This window comes from Zingiber officinale, chromosome 7A (assembly GCF_018446385.1).
Source record: "Zingiber officinale cultivar Zhangliang chromosome 7A, Zo_v1.1, whole genome shotgun sequence".
Lineage (NCBI taxonomy): Eukaryota > Viridiplantae > Streptophyta > Magnoliopsida > Zingiberales > Zingiberaceae > Zingiber > Zingiber officinale.
Window position 1 is genome coordinate 139,208,986 of NC_055998.1, and position 14,812 is coordinate 139,223,797.

General features: G+C 35.8%; 1 protein-coding gene across 1 annotated transcript; it reads left to right on the plus strand.

Moving 5' to 3' along the window:
* The first annotated feature begins 8,843 nt into the window (after positions 1 to 8,843).
* LOC122002850 lies at positions 8,844 to 13,880 on the plus strand. The gene is made up of 3 exons (XM_042558202.1): positions 8,844 to 9,215; positions 9,313 to 9,519; positions 10,867 to 13,880. The coding sequence occupies exon 3, from the start codon at positions 12,586 to 12,588 to the stop codon at positions 13,714 to 13,716; it is 1,131 nt and encodes a 376-aa protein (XP_042414136.1). The 5' UTR covers positions 8,844 to 9,215; positions 9,313 to 9,519; positions 10,867 to 12,585; the 3' UTR covers positions 13,717 to 13,880.
* Positions 13,881 to 14,812: the final 932 nt, after the last annotated feature.

A 14,812-nucleotide genomic window follows, 5' to 3' on the forward strand; every position in this document is an offset into this window, starting at 1 on the left:
ATATATTATGCAGACAATGGGTCGGCCCAAAGAAAGACACATTGTATGGTCAATTAAAATTTAAGTTATATCAGAGAGTATCGCTAACAAATAATATGTCGACCCAAAGGAAGGTATATTATGTTGCACTTGATATCTTATAAAGAGTTCATTTATTTGTATTTAAAATTTTATTTTATTTGCATAGTTTTATGTTACTTATATGTTTATATGTTATTGGCTTTAGTTAAATCATAAGCTTAAATAAATTTCTCTTTTTAAATTTCAGTGTAATTTGTAACTGTCAGTATTAATAATATCCTAACATTAACTTGTTTAAATTTTGCTGAATAAAAAGAATACATGATCGTAGTCTTAGGTTGCATGGACTTGGACTATGCATTAAGGAATGATCGTCTCGTACCTCTGACCAGTGCTAGCACTATAGAGCATAGCGTTGAATTTCAACTGTGGGAGAAATCAAATTGCATGTGTCTGAATATCATGAGGTTTTCCATACTGACACCAATAAAAGACTCAATAACAGAGGGAGGAGATACTAGGAGTTTCCTGGACCAATTGGCTGACCGATTCACCTCAAATGAAAAGCTTAAGACTACCACACTTCTTACGAAGTTGGTAACCATGCGGTACAATAGTAAGGGAAACATAAGGGAGTACATTATGGAGATGTCCAATATAGCAATAAGTTTGAAAGCACTAAAACTCGATATGTCTCAGGGTATGTCAGTGCATTTCGTCTTGATGTCTTTGCCTGCACAATTCACTCCTTTTAAGATATCGTATAATACCCAAAAGAAAAAGTGGACATTAAATGAGCTCATTGCTCAATGCGTGCAAGAGGAACGAAGACTAAAGATTGAGATATCTTAGAGTACTCACTTAGCATCTGGTCCTCAAAGTGTGAGCAAGAAGCGAAAGATGATCAATAACAAAGGAAAAGGAAAACAAATTGTAGATTCTAGAGACAATGACTATAAGGAGCATAAGAAGCAGAATAAGGAATCCACTTATTTCTTTTGTAAGAAGAAAAGTCATATGAAGAAAGACTGTCTCAAGTACGCCAACTGATGTGTAAAGAAAGATAAACTTCTCAACTTGTTAGTTCGGAAGTCAATTTAGCTATTGTACCCACTAATACTTGGTGGATAGATATCATTATTACTACTCAAATAAGTGTCACTATATAGGGTTGTTTCAAGAGCCGACTTCCGCTTGATGGTGAAAGATATATTTATACAGGAAATGGAAAGAAGACTATAGTCGAGTCAATTGATATTTTTAGACTCTGTTTAGAAACCAATATCTTTCTAGATTTGGAAAATACATTTATTGTATTGTCTTTTCAATAAAATTTAATTTCAATTTCTTGTTTGCACAAATCAGATTATTCTTGTTTATTTAAAAAAGAATTTTCAGAATTTTTTTTAATTCAGTGTTGATTGATAATGGTTCGTTTGTTGATAAACTTTATAAATGGAACACCTTTACTCCTATGGTTGACAATGTAATAATGCATAGTATAGGTACGAAACGCAGATTGACCAACGAGAATTCCTCCATGTTGTGGCATAGGCGTTTAGGATATATATCTAAATAACGCTTAGAAATGTTAATGTCATATGGAATTCTCAATTTCCTTGATATGTCAGACTTTGATATCTGTATAGAATGTGTTAAGGGGAAAGCCACTAACAAAAGGAACAAGGGGGTTAGTCGTTGTAATGACATTTTAGAGCTAATATAGTAATATATATGGACATTTGTGGACCATTTTCTAAGGCATCTTGGAATTGACACACATATTTTATTAGCTTCATAGACGACTATTCCAGATTTGGCTATCTGTACCTTATTCATGAGAAATCACAATCTTTGGACATGTTCAAAATTTTCAAAGCCGAAGTTGAACTTCAACTAGGTAAGAAAATTAAAGTTGTCTGATCCAACTGTGGAGGTGAATATTATGCTTGAACAACGTCCAGGACCTTTTACGAACTACCTTTTTGAGTGTAGGATTGTGCCTCAATATACCATGCCTGATACACCTAGTCAGAATGATATAGTTGAGCATCACAATCGAATTCTAAAAGACATTGTAAGAAGTATGATCTAGGAATTCTAGGTTGGGTGAAAAATGAGGAATTGGACCTTCAAGTAAATTTGAACCTAGATTTAAATGATATAGTCTAGTCAAACTCTCCAATGATTTCGGCAAAGTACCACTAATTTTGTTGTACGAGAGGTCTAAAAAATCAAGCATGGAAGAAGAGTTCCAAATCCATTCAGGCAAGTTGTCATCAATACTTGTATTGTACAATTGAATTCCAATAATGGATTGTTGCGAATGGAGCCATGTAGGAAATCTAGGACCTAACTTACAAGAACCAAGGCTAATTGAATCTAATTGGAAAAGAGGGATCCAATTGTGGTCTATTGCTATGGTAAGGAAGGGGTTATCATACAACAACAAGATCTTTAGTTTGGTTAGGTTAGAAAGGTGGAGTTCAGAAATATCACCATCGAGGGAAGTAGAAGAGAGGTCAAGATCATTGCCCCAGGGCCACACATACATCTTTCTGATTGTAGGATTGTGCCTCAATATACCATGCATGATACACCTAGTCAGAATGGTATAGTTGAGCATCGCAATCGAATTCTAAAAGACATGGTAAGAAGTATGATGACTTTCACTTCTTTACCAGAGTTCTTGTGGATGAAACACTCAAGACTGCAGTTTACCTACTTAATAGAGTACCTAGTAAGGTAGTAAATAAAACCTCATTCAAGATGTGGATGGATAGAAAGCCTCACAGTAGGTTACACGTTTAGGGTTGTCCAGCTGAAGCTATGTCTTACAGGCCTAATGAATGAAAACTGAACTCAAGAACAATTAGCTACAATTTTATAGGTTATTCTGAGAAGTTAAGAGGGTATAAATTTTATAATCCCTCTAATAGATCTTTCTTCAAAATGAAAAATTCTAAGTTCATTGAGGACAGTGGGAGTGATAAGGTCAGATAAGTATCTTTTGAGGAATGCGTTGGCAATTCTCTTGTGGTCACTACTAGTGCGATCAGTAGCGGTTTGATTACCATACCGCATATTATGGGTATCACACATCTAGTGAGCGTAGTGAACCAAGATATTCTCATAACATCTCCAATGCAATTGGAGGAACCTGCCACTGAAATTGAAGTATTGTCTTATATTGATTAGTAAGTATCTCAACCACCTCAAATACAAGTACCTTTAAGGTGATCCACAAGTGAACGGAGAATCACAAATTCTCATGATTATGTTTATCTCCAAGAGTATGATTTTGACATAGGCTTGGAAAGTGATCCTACATCTTTCCAAGAAGTTAAACAATGCTCTAACACTGAAAGGTTGATTAACGTCATGCAAGAAGAGTTGAAGTCTATGGCAAACAATGATATTTGGGAACTTGTTGAATTATCTGAAGGAAAGAAGTCCTAAATGGATATTTAAAATCAAATGGGATTCAAGGAGCAATGTCGAAAAGTGTAAGGCTCGTCTTGTTGCCAGGAAATTCACTTAGAAAGAAAACATTGATTACAAGGAGGCTTTTTCACCTATGTTGACGAAAAACTCCCTTAGGGTAATTATGATACTTGTAGCTCATTATGATTTGGAATTACATCAAATAGACGTAAAGACTACATTCCTGAATGGAGACATAAAGGAGTCTATATATATGGTACAATAAGAGAACTTTGAGTCTAAGCACTCAAAGCACCTAATATGTAAATTAAAGAAGTTCATTTATGGTTTAAAGCAAACGTCTCGTCAGTGGTACCAGAAATTTGATCAAGTTGTTACCTCGTTTAGATTTAAAGAGAACCTTGTTGATCAGTGCATACATGTCAAGTTCTATGGGAGCAAGTTTGTTATACTTGTTCTGTATATGGACAATATATTGCTTGCGAGCAATAATAAGAGTATGTTGCATCAAACCAAGTCATTTTATCTGTTATTTTAAAATGAAAGATCTTGGTGAAGCATCTTTTATTTTAGGCATACAAATCTATCGTGATCATTCAAAAAATATTCTTGGACTTTCACAATAAGCTTATATTGAAAAGGTGCTTATAAGATATGGTATGCAGAACTGTACACCTGATGACACACCTGTGTCAAGAGGTGACAAGTTCAGCTTGCAGTAGTGTCCACGGGGTTAACTTGAAATAAAAGAGATGGAATAATTCCCATATACATCAGCAATGGGAAGTCTCATGTATGCACAAGTTTGTACTCGATCAGATATAACATTTATAGTGAGGATGTTAAGCAGATATGTAAGTAACATAGGACCATCACATTAAAAAGGGCTAAGAGAGTGATGCGATATTTACAAAGAACTAAAAAACATATGCTCACGTATCGGAGATCATATTACCTAGAGGTGATTGAATATTCAGACTCCAATTTTGCTAGATGCTTGGATAGTAGGAGGTCCACTTCGGACTATATTTTCATGCTTACTAGAGAGGCTATATCTTGGAAGAGCATCAAGCAGACGCTAGTATCCACTTCTACTATGAAGGTAGAGTTGGTAGCATGCTATGAAGCATCCAATCATGGGATTTGGCTTCGAAACTTCATCACAACATTGCAGATTGTTGATGACATTGACAAACTATTGAGGATCTACTGTGATAATAAAGCCACACAACTTTATTCCAAGAATAATCGCAGTTCATCGAAGTTTAAACACATCAACATCAAGTTTCTAGCAGTTAGAGAAAGAGTTCAGAGTTGTCAAATCATGGTAAAACACATCAACACAGATTCCATGTTAGTCGATTCACTCACCAAAGGATTGGTGCCGAAGGTGTTTCATGTGCATATTGTGGATATGAGAGTCCTTCTTATGGAAGAAGAACTCATCTAGTAGGAGTCTGTATTTATTTTATTGCTCTATGTTGATTAATAAAGATAAATATTTATTTTGATTATTGTATGTACTTAAAGTTTAAAACATTAATGGAAATTTATATGTTTGTTTGACACTCTGACTATGATATCATCATTTACTGTTGTTGTTTAGCATTTGATGTTTATAAATATGATACATATTCCTTTTGGAATCATACAGTTTGGATCATGATTTGCTATTGCAATTTAATATAAAGTATTTTGCAAATATGATCTGACATCTTTTGAAATCATTTTAGGACTAGTTGGAAATTGACATTATTGATCACATTTCATGTAATTTCCTCTATACACATCCACATCTTGATCTATATCATTAATGACATTGGTATTGTGATTACTGTTGGGGCTTGTTACGATCATATACAGTAGCTATGACCTCTTTAGTCCTATACTAATGAAATTAATGGACCAGATTATTTATAGGGATATCTTATACCCATAAAGTTTGATATCAACTAAAGTTTTACTTGTATTTCACATACAACTCACATATAGCTCAAGTGGAAGATTGTTAGATATAATTATCTCTATTAGGTGGACGTATTTATAAGTTACACATGTGAATACGATCCTAACCCTTTAAAGTGATCTAACTTATGTTTAATGAGTTTCGAGTAATTGCATGTGGGTTGAATGTATAGAACCCTTTAGTCCGATCCGTTATCATCTATGAGCTAATAACAGATTGGTTGCTTATATAAGGGAAGGTCTCCAAGGGTTTAGGGAATAATCTTCACCTAGTTTCTTGTTCTTCATTGACAAGAAGCTTTTCAGTGTCGTCATCCCCTAGGCCCCTTAGAAGATCTTCCCTGTTTACTTCCACTTCTTCTTCCTGAAGATCTTCTAGACGACGCTAAAAAATAAAAATATAGTTTTTCAATCAGATTCTTTATCATTATATTTATGTATTTACCTTCTTATACTATGTTCTCGATGAAACGAAGATTTATACTCATATATTTTTATTTTTTCTATTTAAATTTTTATTTTAGCTGTCTAAAATTCATATGACTTAAATTTTATAAAAACTATCAATTAGTTCTAACTTTGGCGCAGCGTATAGACAATCGTCAGCCATTGCGTGAAGTTCATTATTTCAAGTTGAAATATGTAGCTTGCTCATCAATTATTTTTTTTTTCTATTTGAATTTTTATTTTAGCCATCTAAAATTCATATGACTTAGATTTTATAAAAACTATCAATTAGTTCTAACTTTGACATTAGTGGCGCAGCGTATAGACAATCGTCAGCCACTGCGTGAGCTTCATTATTTCAAGTTGAAATATGTAGCTTGCTCATCAATTATTTATATTTTTTATATTTAAATTTTTATTTTAGCCGTCTAAAATTCATATGACTTAGATTTTATTAAAACTATCAATTAGTTATAACTTTGACATTAGTGGCGCAGAGTATAGACAATCGTCAGCCACTGCGTGAGATCGAGCTTCATTATTTCAAGTTGAAATATGGAACTTGCTCATCAATTCCAGTCCATTGGTCACTCAATTAGCTAGAAAGATGGACTTCTTCACTAAAGACAGATGTAGTAACGTCTCGTGACCGGCATCGCCCAAGGATCACAATTTTCCATACATAGATAATGAGGAGCATGAGCTATGACTAATTCCTCCTCAATCACTGCGTGAGATCGAGCTTCATTATTTCAAGTTGAAATATGGAACTTGCTCATCAATTCCAGTCCATTGGTCACTCAATTAGCTAGAAAGATGGACTTCTTCACTAAAGACAGATGTAGTAACGTCTCGTGACCGGCATCGCCCAAGGATCACAATTTTCCATACATAGATAATGAGGAGCATGAGCTATGACTAATTCCTCCTCATCCTAATTAATTTCCACACCACAAAATAAAGGGATTTTTTTTTGTTTTTTAAATCTACCACAATATAGAAGAAGCCGACAATATCAACTTCAAGATTTAAGCTATGTTTATTTTCGAAAGCGGAAACTAAAATTAATAAAAAATATTCGTAGAATTTTTTTTTATAGTTTATTTTATTTTAAGAAGAAAGAGAAACATAATCTAGGATAGTTTTAGAGTTAAAATTGATTATCTTAAAATTAAATGAAAAATAAAAGATAGAAAAAAAAATGATGTATGTACTCCTTTTCATTCATAAAATTACACCATATATCCTACAAAAATGACACATGTGTCCTTTTTAACTCACAAAATTATACCATATAACCAAAAAATGATGCATGTATCATTTTTTCAGTTACAAAAATTATACTGCATGTACCCACCTTCCTCAATCAAGGTAAACAATTGTGGCAAAAGACGAATAAGCTCGGCCCCAGTACCCCCGCCAATCCGTCCCAGGGCCAACACGGAGGAGGTAAATCACGAGCGGCTACTAGCCTTTGGAATAGTGACTAGCACATAAGGAAGATATTTACCTTGACTTTGTCAATCAATCATATAGAGGAAGAGATTTTTTTTACCTTCCATACTCCTAAGTAAATTTTATCCATCCATCATCTACTCCTTTGTGTAAATAGAGCATTAGTAAACAAGAGTTACTTTCTCATATGAAAACATTGTAAATGAGTCTTTTATGTGAATAATATCAATGTGATAAGCAAAAATATACAACATTATTTTAAATTGGGTCAAAATATTATTTTTAGTTTATTATAGCGAACTTATAATTTGTCGAGAATACAATTAAAGTCTCACATTATAAATACATAAAAAATATCATGGATTTAAAAGAAAGAAGATATCTCCATTAGTATGAGGTTTTTTGAATAGAGTTAAAAACAAATCCATGAGAACTTAGGCTAGACAATATCATACCATGGCGAAGAACGTAGATTGTTGTGATGTGTTGTGCATTTCTTATGTGTTGTGAGTTTATTATATTGTAATTGTTAATTTGTAGTAAGTTTGTTGTGAGTTTTATTATTATGTATTATGAGTTTATTGTGAAAATCGCCGATTGTGATGGTTGGAGTGATTTATATTTATATATGAACAGAAGAATTAGGATAAAGGAAAAGGGCATGTGTAACTGTAGCATAGTTTAGCAACGAAAATTTAAGTTTCCGTTGAGCATTGATACTCTTTTCGATACTTTTCGATACTGCTGATTAGCGATTAGTGACAAATATTTCATATATCAGTCGCAATTAGCGACGGAAAGTTAAAATTTTGTCGCTATTAGCGATGGAGATTTCAAATATCTGTCGTTATTAGTGACCCTAATGGCTGAACATTACTTCATATTAGCAATTAGCAACGGATATTTTAGATATCTGTCGCCAAATTGAGACGAAATCTTAAATATCCGTTGCTAATACTTTAACAGAAATTTCACTCCATTTGGCTAGTAGCGACAGAAATAAAAATATCCGACACTATATATAGCAATGGATAATATCTATGCGACAGTGTGCAGTCCGTCGCTATTCCATTGCAATATGTATTTAGTGACGAATAATTTCATCACTATTTGGTTTTTTTTTTATTGTGGAAGCTAATGATTAAGTAGTGAAAAGTAGATATTTAAATTTAATAAAATAAATTTTTTATTCTAAATTATATATATTAAAAAAAATAATTAATCAGGCTGGGTAACGTCGAGCCTAGGGTGATCGGTCCAGTCCCACGTAAGTTTTCCACCGCCCACAAGGGTAAATCGGGAAGCGCACGTGGTGGTCTGCCAAGAAGTCCAGCATCCTTTGATTACGCCCCCCATTTAGAAGAAAAATTTCTATAAATATATCGTAATTAGGATTTAAATCATGGATGTTTGGGAGACAATTTGAATGTCCTATATCATGGCTCCGGGAACATTATATATATTAAATAAGTTAGTGTGGATGCTCATAGGTATTAATTGAGGAAAAGTATTATAGCTTTGATTTATAAAAAGTCTAAAGTTGATTTTAGGTTTAAGAGAAAAGAGTGAACTTACGAATTCATTCCTCCCTCTCGTGGGTTTTCTACGCCACCAATCAAAAACCGCCACTAGCACAAAAGAGAAGCCCATTGCCCCCCACATGTCGCCGAAGCTCCTGCAGCCGTCTGGCCTCTTCGGGTAGCAGCCACTACAATCCGGCGCAAGCCTCACTGGCGTTGGACGCCGGGAGCAGTAGCTCCTTTTCCCAGCCAAGCGTCGTTGGATGCTACAGTGCCCGCTGCAGCCGGCTTAGCATGCCGGCTGTCCCCCTGACGGAGGAAGGATCTGTCCCGTGAAAAGTGTTGGAGCAATCTTTCCTCCAAGTATCAATTATTTTTTATGTCTAGCTAAATAAATTTAAGTCAGGTAATGTTCATGATCTAATATGAATATTGTGTAACAAGTACAAGGAAAATCCAGGTATGAAGACTTGTAAAGAAAGTTCAAGAAAATAATATTGGCGGATGAAGTTCCGAAGCGTGGCTCTTGACGGTGAAGTTTCGGAGGTGCGACCTCTTGGCAAAAGAAGACTTAGCGTGACATAGCCGAATGAAGCACTTGAAAGCAAGCGCAAGGATAAGGAAACATGGGCTCGGAAGCATTCTAAGGACACGAGGCTGACGGAAGGTATTTGAAGATGTAATTCAAGGCTAAGGGTAACCTTCAAGTATGAAAAGGTCATACTTGCGTTATTTAAAACTCAACTTAAGGCATATCAGTCAACTAATGCTTGAGAATCGTCAAGATCCTTGGTCTCCCGAGACTCTAAATGATACGAGCGTAACATTTGTGAATCAGGAGTGAACGCTACTATAAACGCTCACATATGGCGAACTATCTCCTCAGTTCGAGCTTGTTGCTCGCGCATCTCCCTTGCCTCTGCGTCCCTCTCAACCATTGTCTGCTCTTATGACAAGAGTCGAGTCCACAAATCCTGATTTTCCACCCGCAATATTTATACCTCAGTAGATGAGGAGGAGGAACTAGGATGCCCACTAATCCCTGTGTCACACCCCAGGTAGTCCCTGCCAGAAGAAATTTCGACAGTATCTCCCCTGTACGGCGGACAATTTGAAACTTTCTACATCGCCCCCAGGGCCACACATACATCGGCCAACACGGCCGGAACAATAGCAATAATAAATAAGCAACAATCACACCATCCACGCAGTTTAATAGTGAACGACTAAAGCAATAATAAGAAGACTAAAAAACAACCCTCCTCAACTACACTCATAAAGCACAAATCCGACGATAAAATCGACTCACCTATTCTGCCGTCTAGGCAGGCATGTAGTAAAATAAGTCCGAATAAAACTCATTGACATTATCCATAAGGTAAACTAATTCAAGTCCAAATTATCCAAAAGACAAAAACAAGTCTAAACAAGAAAAACTAAAAGTTCAGCACACGTCCTCGTGGACTGCAGGGGACTAGCGACTGGAACTCTCCGGATAGCATCAACCTGAAAATAACAACGGAGGAGGGTGTGAGTCCAACACTCAGCGGGTATCAACTGATATGCATAATAAAGAAAATAACAGGCAGCACTAATTATGCATACAGTCTCCTGATACAAGAAGGATAAATGCAACTTAAACAAACAAGAGAAAACTGTACTAACCAGGACCAGGGTATAAGTACAACAGGGTCGTCAGACCGAGAGTGTCATAAATCCTGTATGCATGTCAATCATATGCATCCATATAAATGCAGCAAGTAAATGCAGCAAACACAATCAATAAATGCATCATGCATATGATGCAAATGACATGGTCACTCCTGACGCCAGTCAGTGATAACTATCATTTTATCATGATTTTTTGATCCATATAGGCATACATTTTAATCTTCTCATATGTTAAAGTCATGTTTACACCATGTTTCATGAGTTAGAGCCATTTATGGACCTAATTGCAAATTATATCATATTTGTGATATTTGATGCTAATATTTGGATATAATCTTTGTAGGCATCAAGGGATCATGGATCCGAGGTTGATCAAACCAGATTGCACTCAAATCCGAGCTTGAATGGGAAGATCAAGCTTTGAAGCCACATGAACCATTCGTTCAAGATTAAGAGAGATCTGACAGATCCGTGAATAATCTGATCCATCCAAGTAAAGGGGAAGTAGATCATAACCAGTGATCAAGATCTGAAAATTTGGATCAGATTTGGAGCAAGATCCACCATTGGATCGATCCGGAAGAATCACAGCCGTTTGTCACAGATCTGAGATCTGATTTAAATCACAAGAGAAGCTACAGTTCGTTCGGGAATTTTCTGCAGTAGCTTCGCGTCAAGAACAGAGGAGTGCGATCCTTCTCCGGGATTCCGATCCACTCCACCGCCGGCGAGCTGCTGAGGTCAAGGGTGTTTCCCTTCCTCCGGTGATCTTCCATATTCGAGCCGGCGATGCCATTTCAACAACCTGATCCAGATTTGACTGCATTTTCTGCCGCGATTCTGAGAGGGAGAAGAAGAACGGAGAAGTGGAGCGATTTGGAGGTTTCAGTCGAATTCTCTTCCTCCTTCCAACCGGCGACCTTCTTCCTCGAAGCTCTGTTTAGTATTTGCTTCGGACTTCTCTGATTTCTGCATCGATTTCTAATTCTAGCTGCGTTTCATCTGATTCGATTGGTTATTCACCACTTGTGTGTTGTGGACATCTTCGTCCAATACAATGAGTATTTGGGAATGCCCTAGCTCACTTCGGTTCAATACTTTTCTCTTTAATTTCTGCATTTCTGTTTTCCAATTTCCAGCTTCGTTTATTGTCTCTTGGCTGTTTAGTTTCATAGATCTGAATTGGTAAGGTTACACGAAGTTTAGATCTGTTTCTTGTTGTCTTCGATGCAACTGAATGTTTGTTAACTCTTTGAGTGGAGATATGATTTGTTCTTGAGTTCATTGTTTAGTTCATAAATGCAAGAATCTGAATTGTTTGCTTTGTTCTTGTCTTGTTCTTATTTTGCTCTTGTTTAGTTTCTAATTTGTTTGGATCTGTTAATGATGAAATTCACAGCATAGTGTGACAATATGTTGTGGGTTCATGATTAATAGATAGATAGATAGGATTTCTTCCATTGCGTTAGATTTAGTTTCATACTTGTCTTACTATTTCATTCCTTAATCCAAGAAGTCAATAAAACCCAAAACCCCACGAAAAATAACAATTCAATCCTAAAATATTAAGCATTGGCTACATTCATTGGGAGACGACCTGAGTTATCTCTATGCTACATTAGTGTAGGATGGATTCGGTTACTTAATTCTTTTGATACCCATTTCACGACAAAATTAGGGTTTATCAAAATTGGCGCCGTTGCCGGGGACTGTAGTGGTGTTTGATACCTTAGGATTGTTACTTTTTCTTTTCACATAAAAATTTGAAAAAAAAAATTGTTGCAATTGCTTTCATGTTCATATATCCATGTGTTTGATCTTATATGCTCCTGTATCTTCTGATCTTATCTGCTAGTGTTTCAGTATAAGAACAGGAATTTCTTTGGCCATGGATCCATATTGTCAGTACTATCAGCCTCAGACTTGGTTCTATCAATCTGAACATCAGTACTACCCACCTGTGGATTATGCAAGTTTCTGATACGAGGTTGCACAAGGACAATTTGATGAGTCATATCCATTATATCAAAGACCACAGGGAGTTCAAAATGATTATATAGCTATGCGGAAAAAGATTCGTGGTATTCAACAATTCGAGGAGGAGACATTGCATGAATATTGGAAGAGATTCAAGGAACTTTACTCCAGTTGTCCTCAACATCAAATCAGTGATCAAATGCTTATCTTACATTTTTATGATGGATTGTTGCCGTTTGATTTGTACATGGTGGATAAAGCTAGTGGAGGGCCCTTGATTGATAAAACTCCTGATGAAGCCATGAAACTTTTGGAAACCATGGCAGCCAATCCTCAGCAATTTAGAAATGGACAACCGGTTACCTTAAGAGTTAATGAGACCTTCCCTACAGATGTAGAGGTGTCTGAGCAGAGGGATTTTAGTGTTTTTGACAGACCCGGTCTTGATTTTATTACTTCACAGGACTCCTCTAGTATTTCTTGTTATGATTCTGTAGTTGTAAGGAATTCTAATTCTATTGATATTGTTGTTGCAGATGTTATCGATGATGCAGGTACTGATGTAGATGATGATGTAAGTGTAGGGGATTGCATATTGGAAGCAATACCCCGAGAATCACCTGAACCAGATGTTGATGATGAGAGTGTAGGGACTTATGCTGTGGAAGCAGAGCCCCAAGAATCACTTCCCTTAGATACACCACCTGAGCTAGAGTCTGAGCTATTATCTCATGATGAGGAGGTCATAGTCACCATTCTAGAACCTCCAGGTACCTTCCAACATGACAAGGTTAGTATTCCTTGTGATTTATTAGAAAATTTCATAGAGGTACCATTAATTGACTTTATTGGATGTGATGCATTTCTTGATACATGCTTTATAGGGACTAATATTGTTACATCTTTTTCTTACCTTATATGCTTGCGAGGGATGTCTACTTTCCATCTTTATAAGCTTCCGGAGTGGATGCTTAAATTGAACCGTCTTCAGCCTCTGGGGCAAATTTTCAAGGAGCATATGGTGGGAGGAGAGGTCTTGACCTCAATACACAATATTCCACTTCTAAAGTGGATTTTGTACCTTAACCGACTCCAACCACCGGGAAAGACCATTTCATTACCGACGTGGATGCTACTTCTAAATCGTTTGCAACCGCCCGGAATTGAGGGGAGTTTGTTCCTTGCTTTTATATTTTTGCTCTATACCTTTCTTTAGTTTCATACCTTACATTTGCATTTTGTTTCTATACTTTGCATGTTGTTTAGTCTACATAGCATTTCATTTTGAATAAAATTCTTCATGGAATTTTCTAGTAATATTTGTAAGATGGTAAAAGCTTTTTAAATTTGATCATCAATTTAGGTCATTTAACATGATTGAATGCTTTTCTTGCAGGATATTGGTTAATTTGGTGGTGGATTCCAATTTGATCAATTAGACATGATTGCATGAATATTACCTAGAGAGGACCACTTTTAGCCTACACTCTATTATTTTCTTTGTGTGGCATGCACTCATAGCACTTGAAACTCTAGAACTTGCTTAGTTTCTTTTCAAAGTCACAATAACATTGGTATGCATGGAAATTGAGGATCTTGTCAATTTTGTTCCCCTTCATACTTCCCAATTCCTTTCCTCACAATTTTCTTGAAATATTTTCATCTAGCATTATAATTCCTAATTCTCTTTGCTCGTCATATTTCTTTTATTTCGTTGAGAGATTTGGATTAATTGCTTGATGAGTTAGCTTGACTAGATGAACAAAGAATTAAGAGTGGGGGAAAATTGTACATGCTTGAGATTCTTGAGGTTCCTACTTCAAATTGTTTGGAAAATTCTGAAGTTATGAATTTAAGAGATCGTGGCATTGTTTGAGGTTTAAGGATGCTGAATAGTTTTTGGGCAGAATTCTCATTTCTTATGGCAGTTTAAGTGAAATCTAAGAAGTGCTGCTGAAAATGCGTTAGACTGAAGAGAATTTTCTGTGCCAAACTAATCTGCAAATTTCTTCTAGAAAATAGATTCAAATGAAGTTCTTGTTAGTCCTTTGTCTTTGAATGTTACTTTTCCTCCACGACAATTATGATTAAGAACTTATAACCTCCTTAATTTGAGATGTCCTCAAGGTACTAAGTACAGCAGGGAAGCAAGAATTCAAGAATTGAAGAAATTAGTTCCATATTAAAAGCTTCATAGCTAGCACTCTCGAAATTCTAGAGGACTTATCAAGTTGATTTGGTTGACAAGAAAGAAAAGGAAAAAAAAAACAGTAGTGAGAGTAGAATTCTAGAATCAAATGCAAATTGATTGG

Coding starts and splice junctions, on each gene's coding strand:
- LOC122002850 (XM_042558202.1), top strand. CDS start 12,586: ATGCGGAAAAAGATTCGTGGTATTCAACAATTCGAGGAGGAGACATTG.